A 27,776-nucleotide genomic window follows, 5' to 3' on the forward strand; every position below is an offset into this window, starting at 1 on the left:
TCCAGATACGCTCCGAATCCCTTCCGCCCACTAGGGCTGTTCCAACCCCGTCTGACCCTTCAGTTCGGCTCCCATTAAACCCACACGCCTCCAAACATATGGGAAGCGTCAGGAGCACAGGCTGTGGGGGCTGCCCTGGGTAGTGATGTCCTACAATGCAAGCAAGATTTTTTTTCTTTTATCTACCTAGCATCCCCATACCCTAAAGTGTATCTTTAAGTGACTAATATGGGCAGACATTGTGATAAGGGCCCCGTCTTGGATATGCTTGGAATTTCTTTAAACAGCTTTAAGGAGAAGCACATCCTGGGGCTGGGATCGAGGAGGCAACTGGCTTGAGAAACGGGCTTGTCACATGGTCTTTTGGCTCATCCCGCCGCTCCCCTCCCCCAACAGTCCATTAGAGAAAGGCTGCATATCCCCGCTCTTCCACATACACTCAGAGCTAATTATATGCTATTTTCTCTATTTATTTATTTCATACCAACCAGTCACATGCTGCCTGAACACTTCTTCCTCCTGTGGATGCCAAGGCTTTTTGTCTGGAAGGAAAAAAATCAAATTTCTATTGTTAGTATTTTTAGCTTCCTATCAGCTTTTCTCACTATTGTGGCAAGAGTGTGAAGTAGGCGACACCCCAGCCTCCTTGGCGGGGTGGGGGAGACACCTGCGTCAGGATCCTGCCCCCCGCCCCCCCAACCCCCCCAACCCAGGGTCATAGCAAGGCATATGGAAATGAGGACATGTACTTAATTTCCATGTAATTAGCACTGGATTTGCATATGCAGCCCGACAGCCGTGCGATCTATTTTGAGCAGTTTCCACATTAGAATTTTATTTTTGTTTCCCTAAAGGTTGTCATGTCTCGGTCTGTCCTCTTTCCTGTTCACCCACTCCTACTGACCCAGATCCCCTGCTGAGCGGGTTTTTTGCTTGAAGCCCTTGGCAAAGCACATTAGAAAGTGGGGCTAAAGGCCCACAAGGACATTAACTTTGGTATTGAGCGACTCCTCCCACCCACCGCCAACCACCACCACCACCACCACCACCATCTCCCAAGGCTTTTAGACCGCTCTGGGGACCAGGCCACCACCACTGCCCCCTGCTGGAGAACTGAGTCAAAGCCCTGTTCCCGGAGAGGCGGTGTCCCAGGAGGGCGACGGCAGCGAGGACCTGGAGCACATGCCTCCGAGGACAGCGTCTGAACTTGGAGGTGTCTGAGAGCCAGAGAGTTCTGGGTTTGTAGCCAGCTTTGCTAGTCACCCACTGGTTCTGCCTCCACGCGTGTGTGCTCACGGAATGCCTACTGAACTGTGCTGTGCCGGGCTCTCGGCATACCGTGAAAAACAAGACTGAAGTGGTCACGGCCCTCCTGGAGTTTTTTGGTCGCGCTGGCATGAGCGCATCGGTAGTGCAGATAACAAATTACGTGGGCGCTGAGTGCAATGAAGGGAAAGCCCAGGGAGCCCTAAGGACGTAGGACAGGGACATCGAGCTTGGGTTGAGGGGTCAGGGAAGGCTTCCCTGAGGAAGTGGCATTTTGAGTGGGATCTGAAGAGTGTAGACTCTCCCAGACAGGGGTGGGGGGGGTTGCAGTGGGGGCAGACAGTACGTCTACTCCATAGTGAGGGGTGCCATGGAGATGACCAGTAAATGACCATCTCTGTCCCTTGTACCCTACAGATTCAGCTTCCTGAGGGAGGTGAGGGAGGCGCGGGGAGGGAATTCTAGTTTTAGGTGACACACACCAAGCACCGTTTTTTCAACTGGCTGCTGTACCCAGTCCCCCTACGTCCCCCCCCCCCCCACTGCCCCAGTCCATCTCCTGGGCTCTCTATGGAGCAACTAGAAGGCTGGTACTGGGAACCCCGGGGGGCCGACCGGCAAGAACCCCAGATCATCTGTGAGCCCGGCTTCTTCACTGTACACAAGGAGAGCTCCGAGGAAGGAAGTAGCATGCTCAGAGCAGCCCGGCCACTGCGGTGGCTCTGGGACTCGGCTCCACCGCCCAAAGATCAGATAAATACCTTTTCCCCCCATGAAAATCGGAGCCCAAACACCAAATGATCCGGATTAAGCAATCTACGCAGCATTACAGAGCAGGGAGAACAGCGTTACAGAAGCAAGCTGATGTTATGGAGAAGCGAGACAGACCCCTTAGAACCCCTTTGGGACAAAAGCTGGTACTGAAAAGGCTGGAAACACAGGGACCCCCCCCCCCACCTCCCCGCCAACACTCATCCCACACCTGGATAAGACGCTTAATTGCTACCACATTACCAGCCCCGTTTCCTTTACCACTTAGTAGTCCGAGGCACACATCTCACGCCCTCTCGGATCCAGAAGCCACGTACACACAAAGAATGCAAATCATGGTCTTTTAGGTTAGAGTCTCCCAGGAATTACACTGACACCCCAAAAAAGACCCATTGTTTTAAAAACTAGGAAAAGAAAAACTCATTTGTGATACAATGTGCTATTTATATAAAGGATTCAATTTTTTCTTTCCCCAGGCCCTTCCCCCAGTGAAATATATCTGACTGAAATTAATTCATTTTTTCTTTAAGCACTAGGAGTGTCCTCTGAAAATGAAAGATCTAATTAAGTTATGGTCCCCGTAACTCCAAAGACAGGTTCTGGAGAGGGTTCAAAGATATAACTGAGGAAGATAATGAAAGGTTTGGGTGATAAGGCTCCGAGGAAAGATTAAGAAAACCCAAATTCTTCTTTCTGAAGAAGACAAGTCTGAGAAAACATTGATTTTGTGGAAGGTTCTCGTCTGCGATGTACCTTCTTTAGTGAGGGTCAGCTGAAGTAAAGTCAGCTTTGGCTATAGCACAAAGGTCTCAAGTCAGATACCAGAAAGAACTTCCTCACATGAAGGTGCTGTAAAAGTGTGTGTGTGTGTGTGTGTGTGTGTGTGTGTGTGTGTTTCTTTTTGGGGGGAGAAGAACGTTTCTGGGAAGCCATTCCTCATCTGGAACAAAGAGGTACATGCTTCTCCAGGCAGGACGGTGGTAGGAGTCAAGTCACCACTTCCCCAGGGTCACAAACCACAGGCAGGGCTCTGCTCCTTCACACACTGCCAGGCTGACGACGACTTGGGCTGAGTTTGTTCCCAGAACGCTGCCCACAGAACAGACTGCACATGGGCAGTGGCAGAACGCATCTCCCCCCCTCCCCCTTCCGCTGGAGAGAGACCGTTGCCATAGAGCTCCCACCTCCACGGCCCATTGATGGGACCAGTGCCAAGAACAGTGGGGTGTGCGGGGTGCACCCCAAACACCAGGCTGAGCCTGAGCAGCTGCTACCCTCAGAGTGACTCAGAAGTTGGCAGAGAGTCGGAGACCTTGAGCAAGAAAGGCAGAGCATCCCTTTAAACCCGAAGGCGAGGGGTCCAGCCACTGGATTGCAGCAGCTGATTATTCAGATGGGACCTTCGTGGTTAGAGTCATGGGGACCAGTGACCTGCTGCAGCTGTTACTGGGGAACGTGCATGTGATCTCTCTGACCCTGGTCCTGACCTTCCTAATTATGCCTAGGGTTCATTCTTAGCAGGAAGCAGGGGAAAAAAATAATGCAAAATTGGATGTCTTGCTAATGGTGCGGAAGAAGCACCAGTGAGATCAAAGCAATGGCTCATGGGAAAATCCAGGCAAGTGGCTGGGAGGATGGCAGCCCAGATGGGAGGACCCAGCAGCACCCACCCGTGGCCTTGCTTCGCTCTGGCTGGGATCCTTCCCACTGTCTGCTCTTAGCTCTGCTGAATTTTAGGTTCTAGGATGGTCTGGCCCAGGGCCCTGGCTCTGCCCCATCACCAGGGTCACAGAGATGCCCTCGAGCCTTAAAGGGGGCTGGAAAGGAAAAATCCCTTTCTGGTTTGCCTAAGACAAAGTGGTTTCTTTCTTCCCTCCTCTGCTTCCTCCCCAGGAGCTCTTACCAGCAAACCAAATGAGAACCAAAAACACAACCAAGAGTTTAGCTCAGAAAGCTACATTCAATAAAGTTTGGCTGGTGGGCGTCCTTTTGGGGACCATCACCTCTGGGTCCCGTGCTTGGGTTCGGCCCCACGTCTGAGTCCAGCAAGATTCCTGCTCCCTCCCAGATTCACGGGTTTTGAGCCTGAACTGGGATGTCCTGTTTAATGGTCACCCAGCCTGGTTTCCTCTGCAACCACCCCGGTTCTCTGGGGTTCCACTGTGCCCTCTGGCCCCCTGGGCAGTTCACTTCCTCTCCGCCAAACACTAGCTGTATGTCAGGCACTGTATTAGCACTGGGCATACAAAGAAGAGGAAACAGGGGTTTCTGGGGCTGAAGTTCTTAAACTGGACACCAAGTTACCCTAGGTTGGGACCCCGCAGCAAACTGCAAGAGGAGCCACGGGACATTCTAACTGTTTGAGGGAAGCATAGCAATCCTTATCACGTGTTGGACATCCCATAAGCTACTAGCTTGAGGGAGTTAGTTTCACTATTAGATTGTGCTGCATGCCTCTAGATGTCCTCTCTTTGTGAAGCTGGAATTTTGCTAACTGCTATGATAAAAAGTACCCAGGGAAAACCAATGTGGAACAGGAGAGAAGAGTAGCAGTGTCTAACCTGATTCTAAGGCTTGAACATTTGTGCAGTGCCCAACAGACACACACATCCCATTAATAAGTGGTTGTGGTCATTTAAGAGGGAAGTAAAATATTTTTCTTTCCATTTTGTGTATTTTTCTCATGGCTCTTAGGCTGTTAGGGGGTAAATACTCATTCCATTGTTTGGATCTAACTGCTAAAGAAACAGAACTGTTAGGTATTTATGTTGGCCTACATGCTCAATGTAAAAATGACAGATGCTGAAGGTGTTGTGAACCGACAAAGTTTGGGAATCTCTCCTAGAAGAAATGGTGTTGGTTCAGATCTTAAAGTGTTGTAAGAGCTGGCTAGAGAAAAGAAGGGGGGTGGGGACTGGAAGTAGAGTGAATGGCAGGAGCTAAGACATGAAGACAGGGAACACAGGGAAATTAGTTTGGTGACACTGGAGCAAAAGTGGGAGGCCTGGAAGAAGGTTCGAGAAGCTGGAAAGGTAGGCAGGGGACACTCACAAGCGTCTGTGCCATTTGAAAGAGCCTGGACCCAATCACAGTACATGTTGGGAACCACGGGAAGGGCAGCGAAGGTGGAGAGGCCTGATCAGATTTGCCTGTGATGCGTGGCCCAAAGGGAGATGAAAGTGTACACCAGAGGCTATTCGGAGGCCTTGGCAAAAGATCAGATGGGGGACATTGAGAGGTTGAACTGGAATGATAATGGGAACGTTGGGGAAGTGTTTGGACGGCTGACTGAACAGAGCTTGGAGACTGGTGAGGGACGGTAGCTTGAGTGTGCGGATGAGTGAAAATGCAGTACAGACAAGCCCGGGCTGGGGTGAGCGTCAACAGTTTCCGTTATTGTTCTATGCTGATAGCTAGACCAAATACCATTGTCAGATGCTGGGTCTAGTTGTGGGAGTCAGGTCCCTAATGCTTCTTCTGTTAGCTTAACTAGGATTCCTTGTCTCCTTCTGTTCGTAAGTCAGACATTTCTTCCAGGCTACTCACTGAGTTTCTATTTCCTGTCTAAGGAGTACCTTTAGCTCCCAAATCACTCAGGTCTGAGATCAGTGAAGACTCAAAGCTTCCCAGGTCAGGGAGACAGGTTGGCCCAGACCCCCAGGTTCTCCAGGGTAGCTCATCTCTATGTGCTTTCAGAAGAGAGTCCCTCCCCTATTTTCTTACACTTGACAAAATTCAAATACCTGACACTTGAATCAAAAGGTAGTAAGGAACAAAAAACAATAAGCAACAACAAATATATAAGGAAACATATAAGGAAATACATTCCCTTAAAGCAATAAGACCTTGATTCAATTAAGTAGAACATTCCAGTGACTTGAAGTTGTTTGCCCTTGGCTTTGAATTGCTGACCAACACACACCAGTGCCCTCCACATTCTGTTTGCCCTATGCTTTGGTTCTCTGTGACCCAAAACTTAGTTGTGTCAGAAAAGAGAAGACAAGAGGTCCAGTATGTAATCCTCCAAGTGGATGAAACTCCCCATGCACTGACAATGAGATCTTTCCTTCACATACTAAGACAATCGCAAATATTAGACACATTGAATGTTCACCACAGGACTTAAAAAAAAAAAAAATGTTCTCAACCTCCAGGATACCGGTTGTTAAATTTTCCACATCTAATACTTTGAATTAAAAAATGACCTAATTAGTCAGGCACCTCATTCCCTTTCCTCAGAATTAGTTTCATGATCTGCACCAGACTGGGGAGTGCGCAAAACTTAGGTAGAACCCACTTTCTATTTTTCTTGGCTGGAGAGTCCAGCCGTATCAAGAGGCCAGTGGTTCCACTAAGTGAAGCTGAGGGATTCTTTTAGGGTGTATTTGAAAAATAGACATTGTTTTGTAATGTGGTTTTAGGTAGAAATATCAGAGGGTTTTACTGTGCTCTATGGAGAATTGCCTGCGCAGCGCAGACTGTTTTCATGGGAGGATGTGAGGGGGCTTAATGGGCTGCTGAGGCTGACAGCGACCCTGAGAACAGAGGCATGCAGAGGACTCTGCATCTGCTTCTCCAGGGGGAGAAAAACAATAAGTCAGTAATGACTGGAGGCCTTCCGTGCACCAGGCACTTCACAGACTTAAATCCTCGGGGAAAAAAACGATGAAGCTGGTATTGCTAAGAAGCCTTCTGGTCCTAGGCAGCTCACGCCTATAGGTCAGCTGTCCGGTCATCTCTGTGATTGTCCCAATCCAGGGGCTTGGTTCCGGAGGTTATGGCCAAGTTCTGAATCAGTGAAAGAAGTCTACTACCCAGCTCTGAGCCTATAGCTCTAAGAAGAAGCATTTCTGCCAACTGCCTCCCAGCGAGCTTCCTCTTCTCTGGGAGCCCAGGGTGAAGGGGCCCCTATCCCTCCTGTTAGGTATGATCGTGGAGATCTGCTCCCGCCTCCTGGGTGCCCTCCAGGTTGGAATAGGGTTCTCTGGCAGAAGAGGGAGCTGGAGATGTTGAGAATATTCGCGTCTGTCTGCCTGCGCTTTTACCTCAGCTCAATCAGCAGAGACCTTCCCTCTTATCCTTCAAATAAGAGTGAGTAAAACCAAACCTATTCTCCGAAGAAGCTAATCTAGACATGTAGAAAGCTTTTCTGACTATAAAACAAAATCCAAAAAAGTCCCTGCTGACCTAAAAGGGAGAAGTTCTCCCTATTATCTTTTCTCTGTGTATCAGAAATTGCTTCTCGGGCTTTTGCTGAATACCCATTCCACTTGGATTCTAACTTTCTTCTCTGGTGGAGGTTTCGTTCCACCTCCAACTGAGAGCAGCCTGCTTTCTCTTTCTCTCCTGTTGGATTGGGTTGTTTTAGGGGTGGAGTATCGCCCACGTGCAGGGCAATACGGTGTGAGGATGGGATGGACATGGAATACAGAGCAGACATGAGTCCAGGTCAAGGATAGGAGATGCTTACAGACCAACCACCTTGAATCCCTGAAGGCACATACAGCTCCTCTCACCCATCACTGCCCATTAATGGAGGCTTCGCTTTCTGCCATTGTTACCCTCTCAGCTACCAGTGGCTGATAAGATCCATATAGGCTTAGTACCACCTTTCAGTGAAGGTCAGAAATCAAACGAATATTGGGGAACATTTGAGGAACAGCTAAGAGCCACACAAGCCCCAGAACAGCAGAGGTGGCATTGTAGCCAACTTCTTGGCAGAAGTAAAATCAAGGACTGGTCCAATGCTGTGGCCCTAGTGGGCCCCTGAAGGAGCTGAGGCATGGGCACCAGTTTTCAGGTGTTCTTTCCCCAAAGGAAGTGATTTCCCAATTCGACGCTTTAGTTTTTCATCTTCAAAGTGAAAAGGGATGAATGCCTGCACAGAGAGGTTGAGAAAGAAAGTTGTGACATCCATAATGGCCCCCAGAAGCAACCGTAAGTCAGAAAGCTGGATTCTGTGGTGGCAAAAAGATCTAGAGACTGGATGGTCTGTTCCTCCTCATGACCAGACAAGGTTGTACTTCCTTCGAGCATGTCCTTTGAAGGAATCTTTCTTCTTCTTACAGACCTTAACGGGACTCCGCAATGTCTCTGGATTACCTAAGGGCTCTTGTGCTCAGAAAGTTCTTCTGTGTATCTGGACTCTTTCCAACTGTGCCCAAACCCATGCCACCTTCTCTACCTGGCAGAGTTGGTTGCTCTTTCCTACATAACGAAATAACACATTCCATTCCTTTCACACAAGCAATTCCAGCTACCTTTTTTTTTTTTTTGTCACCAAGGCCAGCAAGATAGGCTTGCGAGAGGCTGGCGGGTTTCAGTTTAGCAACCTCATCTCTGAGGTCTCAGCCTCCTGTGGCCTTCTCCCCATGAAGCCAAAGAAGGCCAGTGGAGGGGCGCGTCAATAAACACAAACCATAATGGCCCTGCCCATTTCCTTTGGAGGAAATGAACCTAATGGAGAAAGATATATTGATCATAAAGACCCAATTTCACAATCAGTCTCCTGGCGGTGAACCCTTTGAGTGAGCTGAGGCTAATGGCTAGGCTTTCAGCGGCTGTGGCCTGTTTGAGAGCTGTGCATCTAACAATCAATGGGATAGTAGGCCTGCCAGGGGGTCTGGGATGCTACCTCCACAAGGCTAGCCAACAGGAAGGAAAATGCTGGGGGATTTTTTTTTATAAAGCTAATCGGAGAAGGAGGGGGAATGCTGAGCCATTTGGGGGCTTTAAGAAGGCCTTCCAGTTGAAGAAATCCAACCTGTGGTGACACCCCTCTTTCTCTTCTATCAACAAGACTCTTCTTTCAACCCATAAAGAACCTATTAAGCAGCTCTCCTTGGGGGGTGGTTAGTGGGGAAAATGCCGCGTAGATTCCCTGATGTTTTTCTGTGGTGGGGTCCAGCAGCCTGTATGGAGTGGCCTTGTTTTGTTCTTGCTAAAAAGGGGCTGTAGCTTGGCCTCCACTGCTGGGGGGCAGCCGTTTGTAATTGGGAAACCAGCCATTAGACCATGGGTGGTGACATAATAAAACATTTCTTTCTGCCTCTAAGTCTCCCTAGGATCTAGACAATACCTTCCCCCCTGACCCCCTAAATCAATGAGTTTTTGCACAAGTAGAGTGTTTGTAGTGTAAAAGGAGTAGATCTTTGGGAGGCAAACCCTGACTAGTTGTGGGACTACGGACCATTTCATTATTAAGAATCATTTTCCCAGTCTCTTAAATGGGGATAACAGTACCTACTTTGCGAGGTAGAATGGGGATTAATATCCATATCAGATACTCTACTTGAAGAGCTCAGGGTGGCGTCCAGCATCTACCAGGCACCTAAAGATAACTTTGTCCCCATGCCTCTGCATGTTAACTAACGATCTTTGCCATTTTCCTAGAATAAATATAAGTTCCATGCTAATAGGTATATCCCAAGACTTGGCATCAGAAGACCCAGATTCGTTCTCTGCTAGAAGTCTAAAACCATGCAGCATGCTCTTGAGGAGTGTATGGGATTTGCAGCGAGAGGAAAGTTTTCCAGGCAAAAACACAAGAAAAGGCGCAGAGGGGATGTCAGCCAGAGACGCATGACTATTGTAGGGAGAGTCTGCTGGAGAGGGGGACACAAGCCAGACTGTCTGGAGGTGGGCAGAGGAGTTCAGGTTAGACAAGGAGGGAAGCTGAGAGTCACTGAGAGGCTGTGAGCCCCAGAGGGACAGATTTCACTTGCTGAAGTTACCTGAGGAGTGATAGCTCTGAGAAGGGGGTCAACAGTCTTCATGCAGTAGGGGGAGGCTGGCCAGGGTGCCCCTTTTTCCTCTAAGAGCCTCAGTTACTGGGGCTCTGCATGGGCTGCTGGGCCGTACTCCTCTCTCCCCCGCTAAAGTACTTCCCAAGAGAACAGGATAAATGTTTCAAACTGCAACTGCTGAACTATGGCTATCCCCCCAAGAAAAGGATCAGAGGATACCTCTAATTTTGACCGAGGACAGCACAGCAAACCAGGGACACAACGATCCCGGAACCAGAGTAAATGAAATCATGTACGTTAGAGTAACACACTTGGCACAGTCCCCTGCCTATACTGGGTCCTCGGTAAATATGGCCACGATTTATATTTTTAGAACTCTCTCCCTCCCCTGGAACTTGACCATTTTTGCATGCTTTCATCCTTTTCTCCTCCTCTAAGAGATACCCAACAGTGGAGTGTGGGTTGGTACCTCGCCTAGCCGCTGCGTTCAGTTCCACGGTGAAGGCAGCATTTCTCAAACTGTGTTCAGTCCAGAAGGTTCTGTTTTTAGGTTACGGGTTCTATAGAAAACAAGGGAAATCAGACACCCCTGGCGGGGCAGTGTCTGTTGTGTGGAGTCTCTGAGTCCCTGCAGAGGCAAGCCCAGCTGGTTGGGGGCAAAGATGTCACCAGATAAAAGAGGGTGTGTCCCAGTGGGGCACTGGGGAAGGCGGGAGGTTAATACAGAGCCACGCCAGCCCCCAAATGCCTTTTGGGCTGGCAGCCTGGGGCAGAAGTGCTTGGAGACATGCAGAAGGCACAAAAGCTACTGCAGGAAGACAAGGAGCCCAAGAAGGCAGTGACTGCCCTCAGGGAGGCAAGACCTGCCCAGGAACAGGAGGGAGCTCACTGAGAAAAATGGCGCCATAGTGAAGATGCTTTTAAGACTTTTATGTCCTCACTTGAGGATCCTCCTAACAGCCCTGAGAGGTAGGCAGAGTTCCTTGTTGTTATTTTTCTGTCACCGAAGAGGAAAAGGAGACAACAGAGAGGTGAAGAGGTGCATTAGGCTCACAGTGGAGTGCAGGGCAGGGCTGTGACTGGGACCCCCCCGCCCCCCGTTCCTCGACTGGAGCTCTGAGGTATGCCTGGGGCCTCTGGGGGCAGGGGGACAGGAAGGGTCTGCACTCCAACAACCTGCAGGTGGGATTTCAAACACAGTGAGGATAAAGCTCCCCCCCCCGCCCAAAGTAAGAGATCTGGGAAAAACAGATGAAAATGAGGAGTCCTTTCAGGTTGTAGTGGTCATTTGTTTTCTTCTATTTCCACCTCCTTCCTCTCTAAGCCACCCGAATCAGCTAAAAATACTTAACCATGGATGATTTTTAGTGCCTCGAAATGGTTTCACCCCAAAGCTACAAAAAGAGGCTCTGGCTCAGCCCTGGTAGGTGAGAGGAAAGTGCGGACCAAACAGAGCCGCGGCCACCGTTCTGAACCTTTTCATTTACGTGGTGTGTTAGCGGACAGGTACTGAGTGTTTACTAGGAATAAGAGCTGCACTCAACAGTTTAAATATAAGTGATCTCACTGGATCCTTACTCAACGCTTGGAGGTCGGTGTCATTATTTCCCTCACTGAGCAAGGCTTACCGAGATTGTAGAACTTGGGTCAGGTCCGTCAGCTGGAAAGAGGAAGGCGGGTTGTTCCAGTGTAAGCTCAAGCCACTGGGCCACTTGTCTTTCCGAGTGGATGAAGTCGGCACCAGCAGTGGCCACGGTTTCTGGATCATGGTAAGGGGAAGCACAGTGACAGTCTTCCATGGGAACTTTCTATAAAACCCAACACCTGGGACATCTGGGTGGCTCAGTTTAAGCATTGACTCTTATTTTTTTTTTTTTAAAGATTTTATTTATTTATTTGACAGAGAGAAATGCAGTAAGAGAGGGAACACAAGCAGGAGAAGTGGGAGAGGGAGAAGGAGGCTCCCTGCAGAGCAAGGAGACTTACGTGGGGCTCCATCCCAGAGCCCTGGGATCATGACCTGAGCCGAAGGCAGATGCTTAACAACTGAACCACCCAGGCCTGCCTAAGCATCCGACTCTCGATTTCGGCTCAGGTCCTGGGCTCGAGCCTGAGGGCTCCGCACTGAGGGAGGAGTCTGCTTGAAGATTCTCTCTCCCTCTCCCCCTGCCCCTCCCCCTGCTCACTCCCTCTCAAATAAATAAATAAATCTTTTTTAAAAAGCCCAACAGCTGACAATTCACACGTTTGTACACTCAGTGAAACACTCCTTCCATAAGCCTGTATTGTGGCGAGCTCTGCAGCCAGACACTGTGTTGAGGACCGTGAACATGAAAATAGGAAAACAGGGCCCCTGCCCGCCCATAAGGGAGCTTATCACATGACCACCTCAGCAAATGGATGGTTATTTGGAAAGAGAAGGAAGCGAACATTAACAGAATACCCATTATGTGCTGTGCGATTTACAGGTATTTTATTGAACCTTAAACCAGTCTGGGGAGGTGCGTATTACTATCTGTTACACACGATGAAACCCTGGAGCAGAAAGATTAAGAACGCTGTTCAAGGCATACAGTTAGTGACAGTTCTGGGATCAAAACAGGTCTTATTTAATTTTTTATAGAAACATGATATTTAATTTCTCCCGTAGACTGCTTCCTTGTAGGTACTTGGGCTAACACTAAGCGAATCGCTATTCCCTGCACATTCGCATCTCCTGGAAGAGAGAAGCCCTAAGTGTTGTCACTTAGTAGCAGAGGTGGAGTGGAGAATAAATAGTCACGACTGAAAATACAAAATATATCATAGTTCTCAAGAGTAGGGGCTCTGATTTCTTGTTTTTGACATTGTTTTCTCCCAAAATACCTTAGCTGTATCCACAGGTTTTGATACTGACCGATGTTTATGAAATAAATGACTATACCTATGATACGAGTGCCTACAGGCTCGCACATATTAAAAACTGATGCGCAGTAAGTTTCAATCAACTACTATGTTATTTCATGACGATGCGATCAACCTTTTCACAGTTGGTTCTGACCAGTAGCTGGTTACGACTGCCCGACACATCCGTGGCAAAGTCCAAACTGAACTCCATCCTCTGACTTCACATGAGCGTTGTTTCCAACAAATTCCACTGAAGTAAGGTCAGAACAGGTCTTATTTTCAAACCCACATGCTAGTCCCCAGGCGCCTTATCTGCCCTTTGTTTCCCCCTCCATTGAATGAGGTCAGATTCAAAAGGAGTATATGTGGGTAAACAACAGTAAGTCCTGAATTTGAAGAATTCAGCTGAGGGTCTTCAACCAGGAGGATGGGTTATTATCACAGGATTCTTGGGTGGACTTCGAAGGAGAACATAAGGCAGAGGGACACCACTGAGTTTTAAGGGTGTCCCAAACTCCACCCGAGCAAATCGCTCCCAGGTCATATCCCACTGTGCTGACTGCTTATTTCAAGAGATTTGCAGAGATTAAAATGCAAACTAGAAAAAGAAGGGGGACGGTCTTGGAATTTGCTGAATGAGGTGATGGCCAATACATGTGACCCAAGGAGCAAAAAGAGGCGTTAGTAAGGGTTGCATCTGCGCCATCCAGGGTCCAATATAAAGCATCCCCTTCTGATTTTTAAAGATCTTCATCTCCAAGAATGAATATAAACTCCCTACCACGCGTGCGATGCCTGCCATGGGCTCAGCTTGGCCCTCAAGCCCTCTGTTCCCTGACTCTTGTCTCAGGCTTAACCCTTTTTCCTGTTTGGTCCTTCCTCTGCAAGGCCCACTCTACCGTCAGTTGGCTACGGCTTACTGTCCTTCATCTATGCCACAGAAATTTTATCTCCTCTGGGAAGTGGTCCTCTGACGGGTCTGGCCCCAAACACCCTGTGCGTGACTGCAGCACATTCTATCTAAGCCACTGGTTTTCCCCAACAGACTGTGAGCTACGTGAAGCAGAAACCATTTCTTGTTTCCTCTGTAGCCCCACTAGTTGGCACAGTATTTGGCACATATAGGTTTTTTATTTTTAAGATCTGAAAGACAGAGTGGGCATGAGTGAGGAAGTGAGCAGGGGGAGGAGCAGAGGGAGAGGAATAAGCAGACTCCGACTTGAGTGTGGAGACAGACATGGGGCTCAATCCCAGGACCCTGAGATCACGACCTGAGCCAAAATCAAGAGTCTGACACTAATCAACCGAGCCACCCAGGCATACCACATAATGGGTTCTAAATACATTTTTAAAAAAGCATGAATTTCACAAAGTTGATAAGGGTTTAGCTATCCCGCACATGGGCTCTAAGGTGACAACCTAGTAATCTCTGCCTTCTAGTATTCACTCTCTTGTGTAATCCCCTCCGCCATAGTGTACAGATGAGAACCATGACTTGTTTCTGTCCGACAGAATAGGACACAGGTGACGTGCTGCTCCCGTGATTGCATAATGACCCACATATAAGGCTCTAAGGGACTTGCTCTCCTGCTGCCTTGATGAGGCAGCGTGCTGTGAGTGGCTTATGAAGAGCACCCCATGGCAGGGACCCGTGGGTGGTTTTTAAGAGAAGGGCTTCTAGCCAACATCTAGCAAAAACACTGGGACACTCAGTCCTACATCCGAAAAGAAATGAATTCTGCCAGCGACCTGAATGAAGTTGGAGGAGGATCCTAGTGAAGCCTCCCGATGAGGACACAGCCTGCCCGACAGCTTAAATGCAGCCAGACTCTGGGCAGAGCACCCAGCCAAGCCTGGACTCCTGCTGGATAGAAACCGTGAAAATGGTAAATGTGTGTGCTTCAAGTCACAAAGTTGCTGGTGCAGAGCAACAGAAAAATAATGGATGTCCAGCTCTTCAGGAAAGGGGGGATAGGAAGGAAAGCAACACCCACTGGGCATTGGCTGATAGGAGTTACTCAGCATTAGGGGATGATGTGGGCATTTAACGCAGGAGAGGGGAAGTCTGAATCCCAGAACTAACTAAAACTAACTGGCCTGATTCCTTCACCTTAAATACATCCTCATCTCTTTACTGCCACCATTTAAAGTTGATATAGTAAAAGGTGAAAGATTTATGTGATCTGAAAAGAAACCAGAGTATGGACCATTACATGTCCAGGAGTCACAGCCTGGTAGTTAAGGGAGAGGGTGAAATGGATTGGCTAGGACACCGACTCAGAGTCAGAGTGGGGCTGGGATCTACAGCTCTACAGATGTGAGACTCTGGGTAAAAGATCTAATGTCTCCTTCAGCTCAGCCCCCTAGGTAACCAGAGGTTGATTAGCAGGCTGTTACAGTTATGGGAGGCTAGCTCCAGGTCTATGTTCCCGGGCACTGGCTCCTTTGCCCTGGGGCCACTGACTGCCTTCTCCAGCTTTTGTTGCGAAAGTTAAGCCAGCTTTGGTCTTTTCCTGGATGGAGTCCTTCCGGAAGACGAAAGTTCCTGGCTGATGCCTCAGAGGTTTGTGCTGTGGTTAAAATCCTAGGAACTTCTACCTGACCGTTTCAACACTGCTAGGCTGCTGAAAGATCAGGCTGAATTTCCTAAGTGACTCACTCCTCCCCCTTTCATGACGGCACATTCGAGATCATAGACGGGACTTTACCAAACACACTAGAAAGTGAGAAGGGTCCCAGACCCTCCAGCCAACCATCTGTCTGCTGGCCCAACCCCAGGCCCCAGACCATCTCCCCCTTGCCTCAGTTCCTGGTGCTCAGAGAAGCTAGTGTCATGTGCTTTCGGGAGCAGTAACGCACTGCCACATTTGCTTGCCTGGGGGCCCTGAGGAAGCCTTGCTCAAAGGAACGGCTGAGGATGGTGGTTGTTTTTAAGTAAGATCTGGGGCCGGGGGTGCGGGGGTAGTGGTGAGGGGGTGCTGCATGGCTCAGTCTCTTAAGTGGTTAAGTGTCGGCCTTTGGCTCAGGTCATTATCTCAAGGTCCTGGGATGGAGTCCCCATCGGGCTCCCTGCTCAGTAGGAAGTCAGCTTCTCTGTCCCCTCCCTGTCCCACCCCCACTGGTGCATGTGTATACTCTCTCTCTCTAATAAATAAATACAATCCTTAAAAAAAACAAAAACAAAAACAAGATCTCATCTTCCCCTTGGGCTTCTGAGAGCTTAGAGCCCTTACACCTCATGAGCTTTAGGAGGGAAAGAGAGAGGGACCCAAAGGCAATTACTAATTTTATCTCATGGATAGAGAATGGACAGCCTAGTACCCCACAGCTTTGAATATCTAGATTTATCTGCTGATGCTCCATGTCCTGTCAGGCCCCCTGAGCATGACTGCACACGTGTGCATCCGTGACTTGAAGATGTGTTAATAGTTGATATGTTAAGATACGGCTCTTGGCACCTTAAAATGCTGTGTCTTTGCCTCTTTTGCTTAGATGGTGCTGATTAATTTCCTGTGATCTATGCCACTTCCTGAGCAGGTGCTAATTTGCCAAGAGGCCCTGGGAGCCCCTTCACGGGGTGTGGGGTCAAGAGACCACCCATCAGCCTGCCTTGGGCTCCACAGCAAGGTGGTGCCCAAACTTCTGACCTCAGGTCCTACACATCCCTCTTTGACTTCCTCTACCCCGGTGGCCCCAGGCCCTACCCCAGCCCTCCACACTGGGGCACTACAGCCTTGGAGAACAGCTAGAACCACCCCTGATGTGAAGGCAGGGGCGTGTGCAAAGAGCCCAACAGCAGTATCCCAGTCCCTAGGCTCTAGGAACTAGATGCTGGAGATAATGGTGTGCCGTGGGGATGAGGCAGGGGAAGAAAGTGCTGGAAGGACTGTGTGTCTGGCACTGGCCTAGGCACCTTTGCTCACTTAAAAATACCTTCTTTAGGGGTCGCCTGGGTGGCTTAGTGGGTTAAGCCTCTGCCTTTGGCTCTGGTCATGATCTCAGGGTCCTGGGATCGAGCCCGACATCGGGCTCTCTGCTCAGCAGGGAACCTGCTTCCTCCTCTCTCTCTGCCTGCCTCTCTGCCTGCTTGTGATCTCTGTCTGTCAAATAAATAAATGAAATCTTAAAAAAAAAAATACCTTCTTTAGAGCTTCAGGCACTTCCTGGAGCTATTTTTTAAAGCTAAGGATGCTGAAAAGCTTGGTGAGGGAGGCGGAGTATCGTTAGGGCTTTAACTTAGGGACGTGCAAGAATCCAGTCCAGTTACTGAGACATCGTCCTGCGTGTCTGGTGCACAAAGCAGACCTGACTCATCTCTGGGTAACTGTGTGGGTTTCAAGGGCAAAAGCGTTTACGGATTTTTCACACAGTTCATTCTTCTTGCCACCTTCAAATGTCACCCCTGACTGCCGTCAGCCTTGAATCTTCTTACGCCAGAACGCACTAGCGTTTCTGCCTAAATGTCAGGCTTGATTCCTTCCATCCCAATTAAGCGACTCTCTTCCTTAACCAGCTTACGCAGTGAATCCCCCAGGAACACCTGTATCCTATGTCCGTGCCCTCCGTGGTGACAGGGAGGGGGACCCTGCACTGTTCAGCTACAATCCATTCCTGACCTTAGCTCCCAACCCAGGAAGCGGACAATCAAATTAACCAGTGAGCAAAAGCCAAAAGCAGGTTATAATCAACTACCTATGTTTAGACCGGGTTTGTTTGTAACCACAGATTTACAAAAGTGCTTTCTAGTCTGGTGTTCTTTTTTTCCAAATATAAATCCAGGCTTAGAATCCTAGTACCTCGAGCCTGAGTTGACAATGGCTGAATGGACTGTCCCCAGCACAGAAGAGGACCCTGGATGACTCACTCCTGCCTGCCTGTTAAGCCTTCCTCTCAGCAGGCGGGAATGATCGGGAGTTCAGGGCTGAGAACCACTCTGGCATCATTCAAGCCTTTCTCAGCAGAATGATTCTCATGGACACTGCAGGCTCTCCGGAACCTGGCTGGCAAAGTCCCTCGTGCCAGACCGTCTCTGTGAACAGCCACATTCTGTAACCCTACCTGTTTCCGCTGCCTCCCCAGACCCACAACCTGATCCTCACTTTCCTTTAAAAAAAAAAAAAAAAAAGGAGGGGGGGGGCGCCTGGGTGGCTCAGATGATTAGGCATCTGCCTTCTGCTCAGGTCATGATCCCAGGGTCCTGGGATCGAGCCCCGCGTCGGGTTCCCTGCTAAGCAGGGAGTCCGCTTCTCCCTCTCTCTCCCCACTGTCCACCCTGCTTGTGCTCTCTCACTCTGTCAAATAAATAAATAAAATCTTAAAAAAAAAAAAAAAAAAAAAGCTGGGAGGGGGAAGAAGCCGCCTGTTCTTTTTGCATACGTATTAAACTGAATTCACAGGGTTATCAAGAAACAAGCCCTAAGGGACACCTGGGTGGCTCAGTCTGTTGGTTAAGTGGTTAAGCTGCTGCCTTTGGCTCAGGTCAAGATCGCAGGGTCCAGGGATCGAGCCCCACATGGGGCTCCCTGCTCATCGGGGAGCCTGCTTCTCCCTCTGCCTGCTCTGCCCGCTGCTCCCCCTGCTTGTGCTCTCTCTCTCTCTGACAAATAAATAAATAAAGTCTTTTTTTAAAAAAGAAGGAAAGAAAGAAACAAGCCCTAAACCGTGACCCTTTCAGCGAAGCCCACCGAGACTTTTCTAGTTGCAGTTCCAGCCTCTCCCAGGAGGGAAGTTTTAAACCAATCCTGGAAAACCTGGATCTGCACTAGAGAGGGAATCTGCCTGATAAAAACAACAAAAAAAGGTACAAAAATCTGCCTGATAAAAACAACAAAAAAACAACAACAAAAGTACACCCCCCCCCCCCACAAAATCCTGCCTTCCCCTAAGGGAAGGTGACCTTGCCTTGAATAATCCTTTTCTTTTGCTTGTAAACCCAGTCCTGTTCCTGCCTAGATGATCCTTCCACCTTGAACGGTTCCTGGGTGCTCCCCCTTGGCGGGCCAGATAGGATACTGCCCGGTTCACAAACTGTCCAATAAACCCAATTATCTTTACATGGACTCAGCTGAACTTTTTTTTTTTTTCCAACAACAGTGATGCGCAGTTTAAGGTGACAGCAGGTATTAACTTCATTAAATGTGCTCACGAGCTTTGGGGTTCTGTGGAAACTTCTTCCACCATCTGGAGATATTCCCTGTTGGACTGGGAAGCGGGAAGTGTCATACAGTCTTCCCATTGTACAGAGCAGGGCGTGGAGAGGAAAAATGACGTTTTTAAGGAGCCTGGGAGTCTCAGGTTAAGCATTTGCCTTCCCCTCAGGTCATGATCCCAGGGTCCTGGGATGGAGCCCTGCATCGGGCTCCCGGCTCAGCGGGGAGCCTGCTTCTCCCTCTCCCTCTGCCTGCTGCTCCCCCTGCTTACGCTCTCTTTCCCTCTCTCAAGAAAATGAATAAATAAAATCTTTTTTAAAAAGTGACTTCTTTAAGGTCATAGTGAATTGGTGCAGAGCTTGACTTAGAACCTGGAACTTCACAAATCCTTGTCATGCACCCCTGCTCCCCTACAACCCAGATCTCCCCCCACCTCTGGATTGTCTGTTGTGCCACCTGGGGTGGGGGGGGTGGAGGGGGAGGACTGAGATGGTGACATAGCCAGGATGAGTCCTGGCTCTGTCACCGTGTGCCCTTGAGCAAGTCCTCTAATACTCCAGGGACTGTGGAAAAATGAAGAGAGACAGACAGATCGCCAGGCCCCTTCTGGTTGGTTCTAACAGCCTATGAGTTTGTCTGCTGGCGATGCTCTTCTTCTACCTGTTGGGGGAGGAAGTTAGGCTGTTACCTTAGCCTTAAGGAATAAGGGATAAAACAGAGCTGCCAAGTATGCGCTGATCACGACCCGTGATCTGCAAGGGACGAGGGTGGGGGTCATGAGAGTCCTCGGTGTGAACAGACACCAGAGACCAAAGCCGGAGCCACACACTTCCAGCTCCCAGCACAACCGAAAGCAGCCCTTTCAAAGTGCAGTCCTCACTAGAGGTGGCGATCTCAAGCCCCATTCTGCTTCATGCCACCCCGAAGGGACCATTTACCCTCTCCCAGCTCCCTCTGACCCCTTGACAGCTGCTTGCCCACATGTGACACTGCTCGGGTTCCTCTAATTACTGCTCTGGGTTCAGTAGTTAAGACCCAAAGGGAAGCATTCCTCAGGAAAATGAGGTGCTATTTTTAGTCTATCAGCAAGACGATTTCCTTAAGAAAAGGAGAAGCTAGAAGGGCCGTCTCCACTCCTGGGGGAGCAGTGATGGGTAGAGAGGCAGGTTCCATTATTCCAAGAAAAAGACTTCCTTAAACATTAAAAAAATTTTTTTTTTAATTTATTTGACACAGACAGAAATCACAAGTGGTCAGAGAAGCAGGCAGAGAGAGAGGAGGAAGCAGGCTCCCCGCTGAGCAGGGAGTCCGATGCGGGGCTCGATCCCAGGACCCTGAGATCATGACCTGAGCCGAAGGCAGAGGCTTAACCCAATGAACCACCCAGGTGCCCCTCAAGAAAAAGACTCCTTGGCCCCTGTATTTTGTCTTTCTTAGCAGTCAAGTGCACCACTTGGAGTCCCCCTCGCTACTGTCCGGAAAACCATCCTACGCGCGTCCCACACACACCACGCTGACCAACGTGCTAGTCACCCGCCACATGCTAACTACAGCTCAAAATTCAGCTCCTTGTCACACTAGCCCCATGTCAAGTGCTAGTAGCCACCATGTCAGTAGTGCAGACGCGAACATTATCACCACAGAATGTCTGACGAGACAGGGCTGCCCTAGAATGTAAGCTCTCCATGGGCAAACACTTGGATCTCATGTCACTTATGACGTGCCTGGCACGTCTGTTTGCTGAAGGCATTTTTTTTTTTTTAAGATTTTATTTATTTATTTGACAGAGATCACAAGTAGGCAGAGAGAGAGAGAGAAAGAAGCAGGCTCCCTGCTGAGCAGAGAGCCCAATGCGGGGCTCGATCCCAGGACCCTAAGATCATGACCTGAGCCTAAGGCAGAGGCTTTAACCCACTGAGCCACCCAGGCGCCCCTGAAGGTATGTACTGAATTCACAGATAGGCAGGTTAGGGAGGGCAGAGAACAGGACATGGTGTCAGCATGGGGAGGCTAGTCATTCAAAACTGCACTGCAGGCTCCTGAGAAACTCTGACTGCTCCTAGTGTCCATTCCCTAAGAAGCTTCTGAGCACCCACTGGTGCTGCCCAAGGAAGATACGAGAAACGTGACCAGGAAGAGAAGAGGTAGGTAAATGGGACAGAAGGAGCAGAGGACTGGGAAAGACAAGGCCCGGGCTCTATCCAGACTGTGTTCAGAAGGGCAAGTGGGGGCAAGTCAGTCCCTTTGAGTCTCGGTCTCTTCAGCTGTAAAATGGGACTAATAAGACTGTCTCCAAGGACTTGTTTGTATGACCCAAACGGGATGATATAACAGGAAGTACTACGGACACGGTAAAGAGTTGGATGTCTGTGTTATTGACCTTGTCCTCAAATTGTTTCTGAGTCCCACGGCCACAGGCTTTAAGAATATCTGCCTTCTCCGAATGTACCCCCTCCTCCCCGCCTTGGGATCATTACTTCAATCCATCATGCACGCCTGCAAGGAAACATTTCTGCTAAAATGCCACCATTACCATGCCCCGCAAGATAATATGGCTCCTGATAGCCTCTAAGGTCAAGACCAACCTCCATTTTCCAACATCTGATCGCATCACACACCCCATTTGCTGAGGGAGCTCCTATTTCAGGATTCTCAGATAGGACCTTCTGGAAGCGAGAAAGCTTATTCCTGTTATAAATGTGCCGCTGCCTCACCTGTCTTTTCTGCTGGTACCTTTCCGTATGGTGCCTGCCCCCCGCCCCCCGAATCCACCCTGGGTATAACTCCAGCATGCTCAGCCAGTGTCTGGGCTCACACATCATGTACCGTGGTCCCCCACATGGGCTTGTTCTCTAACTGCTTCACATGTCTTTATCTCTTGCACAAGCTGGGCAATAGTCCAAGAAGCAGACCTTGGGCACCCAGAGATGGGGACAGGGTGGTCAGCACCGCAGGCCTGGGCTTACCTGTGGCCAGAGGGACAGGGAACAAGGTAAACCAATGAGAAAATCAGGTTTGAAGAGACCGTCCTACTAGCTTTGTACAGGTGGGCTATGCTCTTCCTTCAATGGATTCCACGTTTTAAACATTTCAAATACCTTGTGTTTCTTAATAATTAATTCTTTCCCCCATTTGTTATACCTTAGTGGTTGATACAGTTCCCAGAGGATGACCCCAGGCTCCCAATCCACTGCAGAAGGCCTGGGTGTGTGGCCCCAGACCTCCTCCCCTTCATAATACCACATCCCCAGGGGAGAAAGGGATTGTAGTCAGGCAGCCATTGCTTGTGCGAGGCCGAGGTCAGTACCGCAGTTCTCACAGAGGACAGAGGGCCCAGGGAAAACACCTAATTATAGGGCAGGCTGGATGGACCCTGGAGGGGGACTCTGTTGGTGGCCCTGAAGCCTGAGGACAAACAGGCTGCCAGCATTGCCCAGATCAGCCTCCACTGATCTCAGACCGAAATAAGCTTCCATGTGGACAGATGGACAGACGGACAGAGAAGACAGAGGAAGCACTTCTTCACTCCTAGGGCCGTGGAGCGCATTCTCCCCAGGAGCATCTAGGTAGTTTCCTGGAAGATGCACCTTAGAGCGTAAATTAGGATTCTAGATGTCTGCGAGCCTGTTGCCTCATCCATAGAACGGAGTATCTAATTCACAGGATTACTAAGAAACAAATGCCACCAGGAGTCACTTCAGAGCTCTTTGCTCTTGGCTAAACGCTGCCACAAATGATATACCTTCTCCCAGAGTGGAGGATGGAAGTGTTGTGAACAGCAGTGGCCCCGAACCCGGGCACAAAATACAGTTCTCGTCCTCCTATCTGCAGGTGCCCGTCCTTCCCACCAGGCACCGAAACACGGTGAATCCCTCAGCCCTGCGAGATCACGGCACCAGCTCAGCACCTAATATGCCTTTCCCAGCACTATGGATACGAAATGAGTTTCTGTGCTATCTTTCCTCCCCAGGTCTCACAGCAGGTTCACACAGGTATGTTAGTCTGACCTTCTGCAGAGGCTGACGAGAGGGACAGATGTCTGTAACTTACTGGTGGAGAATGGGGGCTCTGTGTTCGAGGGGCCCGCCCCAAGCTCCCCTAGAGCTTAGACGGGGACCCTAAAACACAAGCATCAGGATCATCTTCTCGAAGCCGACTCAGGGAACGCTCAGCAAAGGGGCCACCAGGAAGCTTCCAGATGGAGCCTAGACTTCAAGCTTCTCCGGAATCATTTCACTGGGCTGTGTGTGTGTGTGTGTGTGTGTGTGCACGCGTGTGCGTGCACACATGCTGCTGGGAGGAGGTGCTGCTTCTGGTTCTCTACTACACCATCACAGGATGGATGGATTTGGTCCCTCCCTTCATGGAGGGTGATGTGACCGACCAGCCAAGTGGGCCCACCTCACAGAGCCCTGGCTGAGTGCGCCTCTTCATAGTTTTAGGGGTTTAGACCAAACCACAGCAACAACGTTATGTGGGTGTAACTGAGGGTACATTGTGCCCATGAGGGGAGCAAAGCACTCTGCCCCTCCCATCCAGCCTGAGCAATAGGCCAGAAAGGGGGCCCAGCAATGGAACCCCATCTCAGCAAGGGGCACCCCCACTGGCAAGCCTGTTTTATCAGCAACCCAGCCGTTCTGACTGAGGGACCGAGTCACGCTGTGCGAGGTCACCAAAGGATCTGGCTTTGAGCCTTGGCTCTGCTACTTACTAACTGCAATTTGGGGGAAACCTCTTTGGCCATGGAGCTCTCAGCCACACAAGTAGAATGGTAACGATGACCTCACAAGGCTACCGTGAGGGTTAAGAGACCGTGTGCATAGGGGCCAGACCCATCATTAAAACGTCCTGAATCTAGCTGATCTCCCATTTTCTCGCCTGACAGCAGAGAATGGCAATAACAGAGCGTTGTCTGGGAGGGGGTTTCACTGATGAAACTCTTGTTGTTAACGCCGCAGACACAAGATGTCGAGGTCGACACGCATGCCGACTGTTGTGATTCTTTTCCAGGCTGCAGGCAGGGGTGGCCACCGTGCGATGCGTGGTGCTTTCCATATAGTAAATGCATAATGAGTATCTGCTTCGTGTAATTACGGCACCCTAAGCAGCAGCTTCGCTCTGGAATTCAGCTCAGAGATTAGTATCATTTGCAGTAACCACATTCCAGGCTGCCAGCCCTACAAATTAGACCAACTAAAGATAGGCAGTCCATGGTTGGGCTGTCTCTCAGGGGAGGGTTTCTGGTGACAGCGAAAGCCACAAGGGATCCGACCTCGGGACTGTCGATGTGCCAGCGGAGCCTCTTTCTCCCACAGTGAGCAGCGACATACTGCCGTGCGCGGCTGGGGCATGTGCTATGCAGGGACCCCCCCCCCCCACCAACCCGGGACCAGGAGAACCCACAGCTGTCCTGGACTGCCAGGCAGCAAAGTCTTTCTCCATGTAGGTGCAGCCAAAGCTGAGGGTTCTCCCTCCCTCCCTCCCGTCCTTCTTCCCCATGTCTCCATCCCTCACTGACAGCTCAGAACTTGGTAGATGGCAAGTCAGCATGAATCTCTGGCATGTGCAAGTGACCCAGGGTCTAGGACAGGACCGTGTGAGGCTGCAGAGAAAGGGGGGCAGCAACTCCCCTCCAGCTGCCCTCCGACCCGCAGGATGGGAGAGCAGAGCTGCTCATGGTCCTTGGAAATGAGGATTTCATCAATTTCCAACCCCTGCGTGAGAGCGCGCTCCTTTTTCTTATTTTGCTCCGTGAATCTCTCCAAGCACAGTTGTCTCCAGGATGGAGGACTCTGCCTCTTCCCAGTTAACGGGATGCTGACAGAAGTGCTAATCAGGTGTCACTCCTTGCATAACAGGCTTTACCTTCAGTCCTCACAACAATCAGCTCAGGACCATCATCCTTTAGACAAACCAGGAAACAGAGGCTTGGATATGCTGATTAGCTCCCCCAAGGCAACAGGAGGATTTTAAATTACAGAGTCAAGGATTGGAACCCAGGTAGTTGGCCAGAGTCCCCACCGCCCCCACCCCGTGCCCTCTGGCACTGCTCCTAAACCTGGCAGACTCCCTTTGTTTCTCCAGATTGGGTATCTCCAATATTATCATCACGTCCCTGTCAAGAAACCTTTCCAAGCCTGTAGTCATCCCCTTGCCCTTCTCTGGACCTTCTCCAGCATTGTGTGGGTTTTTTTGGTGTGTGTGTGTTTTTTTTGTTTTTGTTTTTTTAAATCTCTGAACATGCAGGAGCCCGAACCACCCAATGGCTGACCCTACTGTTTTCACAGAATTTAGTGATTGTATTCCCCCAGCAATCCTGGTGGGGGCTCAGGTCAGTCAGGCCACAGAGCCAGGTGCAGCCCAGGACCCACGTCTCTGGTGCCCTTTTCTCCTCCCAGCTACAGCTGGTCCCTAGGCACTGGTCTCAGCACTGTTCCCCACCCCCCCCCCCACCCACCAGGGTGCCCTGCATGTCCAGAGAGAGAATAACATTTCCTAAAGATTATTGGCTGATGTCCCAGGCCAGTTCCACCTCTGAAGTCACTCGGGGTCCATTCATTCATTCATTCATTCATTCATTCTAGGCTCAGCGTATGAGCTCTCGCTTGGATGATGTGAGAAGTTCTCTTGCCTGCTGGTTTTGCAACCTGCTTCCATCTCCCAGTTCCCAGTCCATTCCCACTGGGGTCAGAACAATCTTCCAGAAGTATTAACCTGGATCGTGCCACGGTCTTGCTGACCCCGAGTGCCCTGTGGGCCTTGCTGCCGTGCCCCTGCACCTGTTACCCTTCTACTACGAAGCTCTGTGCAACCCCGTAGTTGCCCAAAATACCCTGAACCTCTATTGAACTTTCATCCTCTTGGCTTTTTCTAGTGGGGTTGTCCACACCTCCTCTTTTCTGTCTAATGAACTTAAAGGATGACTTTAAGACTAAAGCCAAGAATTTCCCTCCTCTGAGGAATCCTTCCAGAACTTCTGAATCACACGTCTCCTTCACTGTCCCTCCCACCCTTTACTTCTCTGTATCCCTCCAGTGGACTGTAAGTTCCCTGGAGATAATGGCTCCGTATCTCTTTAATTTCATGCCTCCAAAATATAGAATGTAGTTAATGCCCTGAAACTGAGAAATGAATGAATGAGTTCTCCCCCGCGCTCCCCACCCCTCCACCCCAGCAAAATGGTCATCTTCTCATAGCACTTGGTAATATTCTTCTAGGAGTACTTGCCAGTCCTCACCTATTTCCTTCTGTGTCTGTTTTTCTCACTCTACTGGAAATATTCTTCATTAGACTCTCAGATCTTTCAAGGGTGGGAGGAACAGTCCTGAGCACTACTCCTAGAACATAGTAGGTGCTTAATTAACTGAATGGAATGACTCCCGGTCTTTGCTCTTTCTTGCCAATGCTAATCACAGAGAAGCACTGTCCTAGACCTCAGATAACCTCTGCTTCAATGCAGTGGCTTAAATTTGCTCACACTGAAGCCCCCCCCTTCCCCTTGCCTTTCCACCCCTGTCTTGGGAGCTCCTCTGAAGGTCTACCCCACTGGCACGGCACCAAAAGAGCTCTGAGTCATCTGCAGATATGCCACTTTCACTCTGAATTTCCTTTTCCAGATCACTCATAAATACATTAGAGAAGCCCAGTCTTGGGGATGAAAAGCACAGCAGAGGCAACATGGTCGGGAATGTTGTGATAACGTCATCTGCGGACAGATGGGAACTACTACACTTACTGTGGACAGCACCATGTATAGAATCAGCAAATCGTTACGCTGTGCGCCTGAAGCCAATATAACCCCACAGGTCCACTATACTTCAGTTTTACAAAAGGATAACCTCTCGACACCCTTACAAAAATGTGAAAGAAGCTCGGAGTCAGCATCAATCACCATTCAAACTCCCATCTCTTGCACGGTCCTTGGGCCTTGGTCTGGACTCCTCAACCCGGGTCCACATCTCTTTTGCGCCCTTCATTACAGAAAGGGGGGAGAGGGAATGTTGTGGACCCATCCGTTCATCTATCCCACACGGGCTGGGCATCTAAGAAGGACTGGACTTTGTGCCAGACTCTGGGAAATTCAGTGATCGATAAAACATAATTCCCAGCCTCAAGGAGCTCAGCTGAGACAAGAAGACAATCACAACACCTAGTGACGCATGTCCACGGTCATTTACAGAGTGCAGGTGGGCCGTCGAGAGGGAGGCATTAACTTTGCCCACAGAGTGGGCACGAGCTGAGCTGGGCCTTGATGGATGAGTGGAATTTGCCACCCAGACAAGAAGAGAGAGGCACAGCAGGTGCAATGTTGGAAAGGGGGAAGGGGCTTGAGCCTCCAAATGCGGCCAACAGTGGGCTAGGGGAGGGGGCACAGAAGGAAAGAGAAACCTTAACCATGTACATGTTCTCACTGGGGGGAGAAGTTTCCAAAAGACTGTGGGTCAATAATATTATCTTAGTGATAACACAGACTATGAAAAGCCACATTTATTATGGCCTTCCCTCTGCCAAGAGCCAGAAAAAGCCAGAGCCTCAACTAAAAAGCTAAGGAAAGAAAAGGAATTTATTCTTTTATCCTACACTAACAGCACGGACAAACTTATATATGTACGGATTTGCGGGATTGCAATGGTCTCCCCGCCAGTGACCCTAAGCTCCCTGAGGACAGAGACTTTGCAATGATCTGTACGGAATCGCGAGAGCCTTGAGTTGCCTGGTACAGAGCGAGCACTCCATAAATATTTACAGAACTTGCTGGATCCCTGCCACCTGTCAGGAACTACAGTAGGCATTTGGGGTTGAGAAACGGCCTAGACACATTGCCTGCCCTTCAAATGTGGAGGCTTAGAGAGTCTTGCTCTATTATGTTCTGGTCCCTCAGGAAGCCAGTTTCGGAATGCCACACACCAACACACACACACACACACACACACACACACACACACACACACACACACAC

General features: G+C 49.7%; 1 protein-coding gene across 3 annotated transcripts in view; it reads right to left on the bottom strand.

Annotated features, from left to right (window-relative positions):
* Positions 1 to 27,776, bottom strand: part of LOC111153743 (ubiquitin associated and SH3 domain containing B) — a 136,272-nt gene that overhangs the window by 33,332 nt on the left and 75,164 nt on the right. For 2 of the 3 annotated variants that reach the window (XM_022512943.1, XM_022512946.1), the window contains exon 2: positions 489 to 542. In XM_022512943.1, coding sequence (XP_022368651.1) covers positions 489 to 542 — 54 coding nt within the window. Of the gene's footprint in view, positions 1 to 484; positions 543 to 27,776 lie in introns of all 3 variants that reach the window. The other variant, XM_022512945.1, reaches the window with a different exon arrangement.

This window comes from Enhydra lutris, unplaced genomic scaffold (assembly GCF_002288905.1).
Source record: "Enhydra lutris kenyoni isolate GAN:26980312 unplaced genomic scaffold, ASM228890v2 scaffoldscaffold34, whole genome shotgun sequence".
In the NCBI taxonomy this organism is placed as follows: Eukaryota; Metazoa; Chordata; class Mammalia; order Carnivora; family Mustelidae; genus Enhydra; species Enhydra lutris.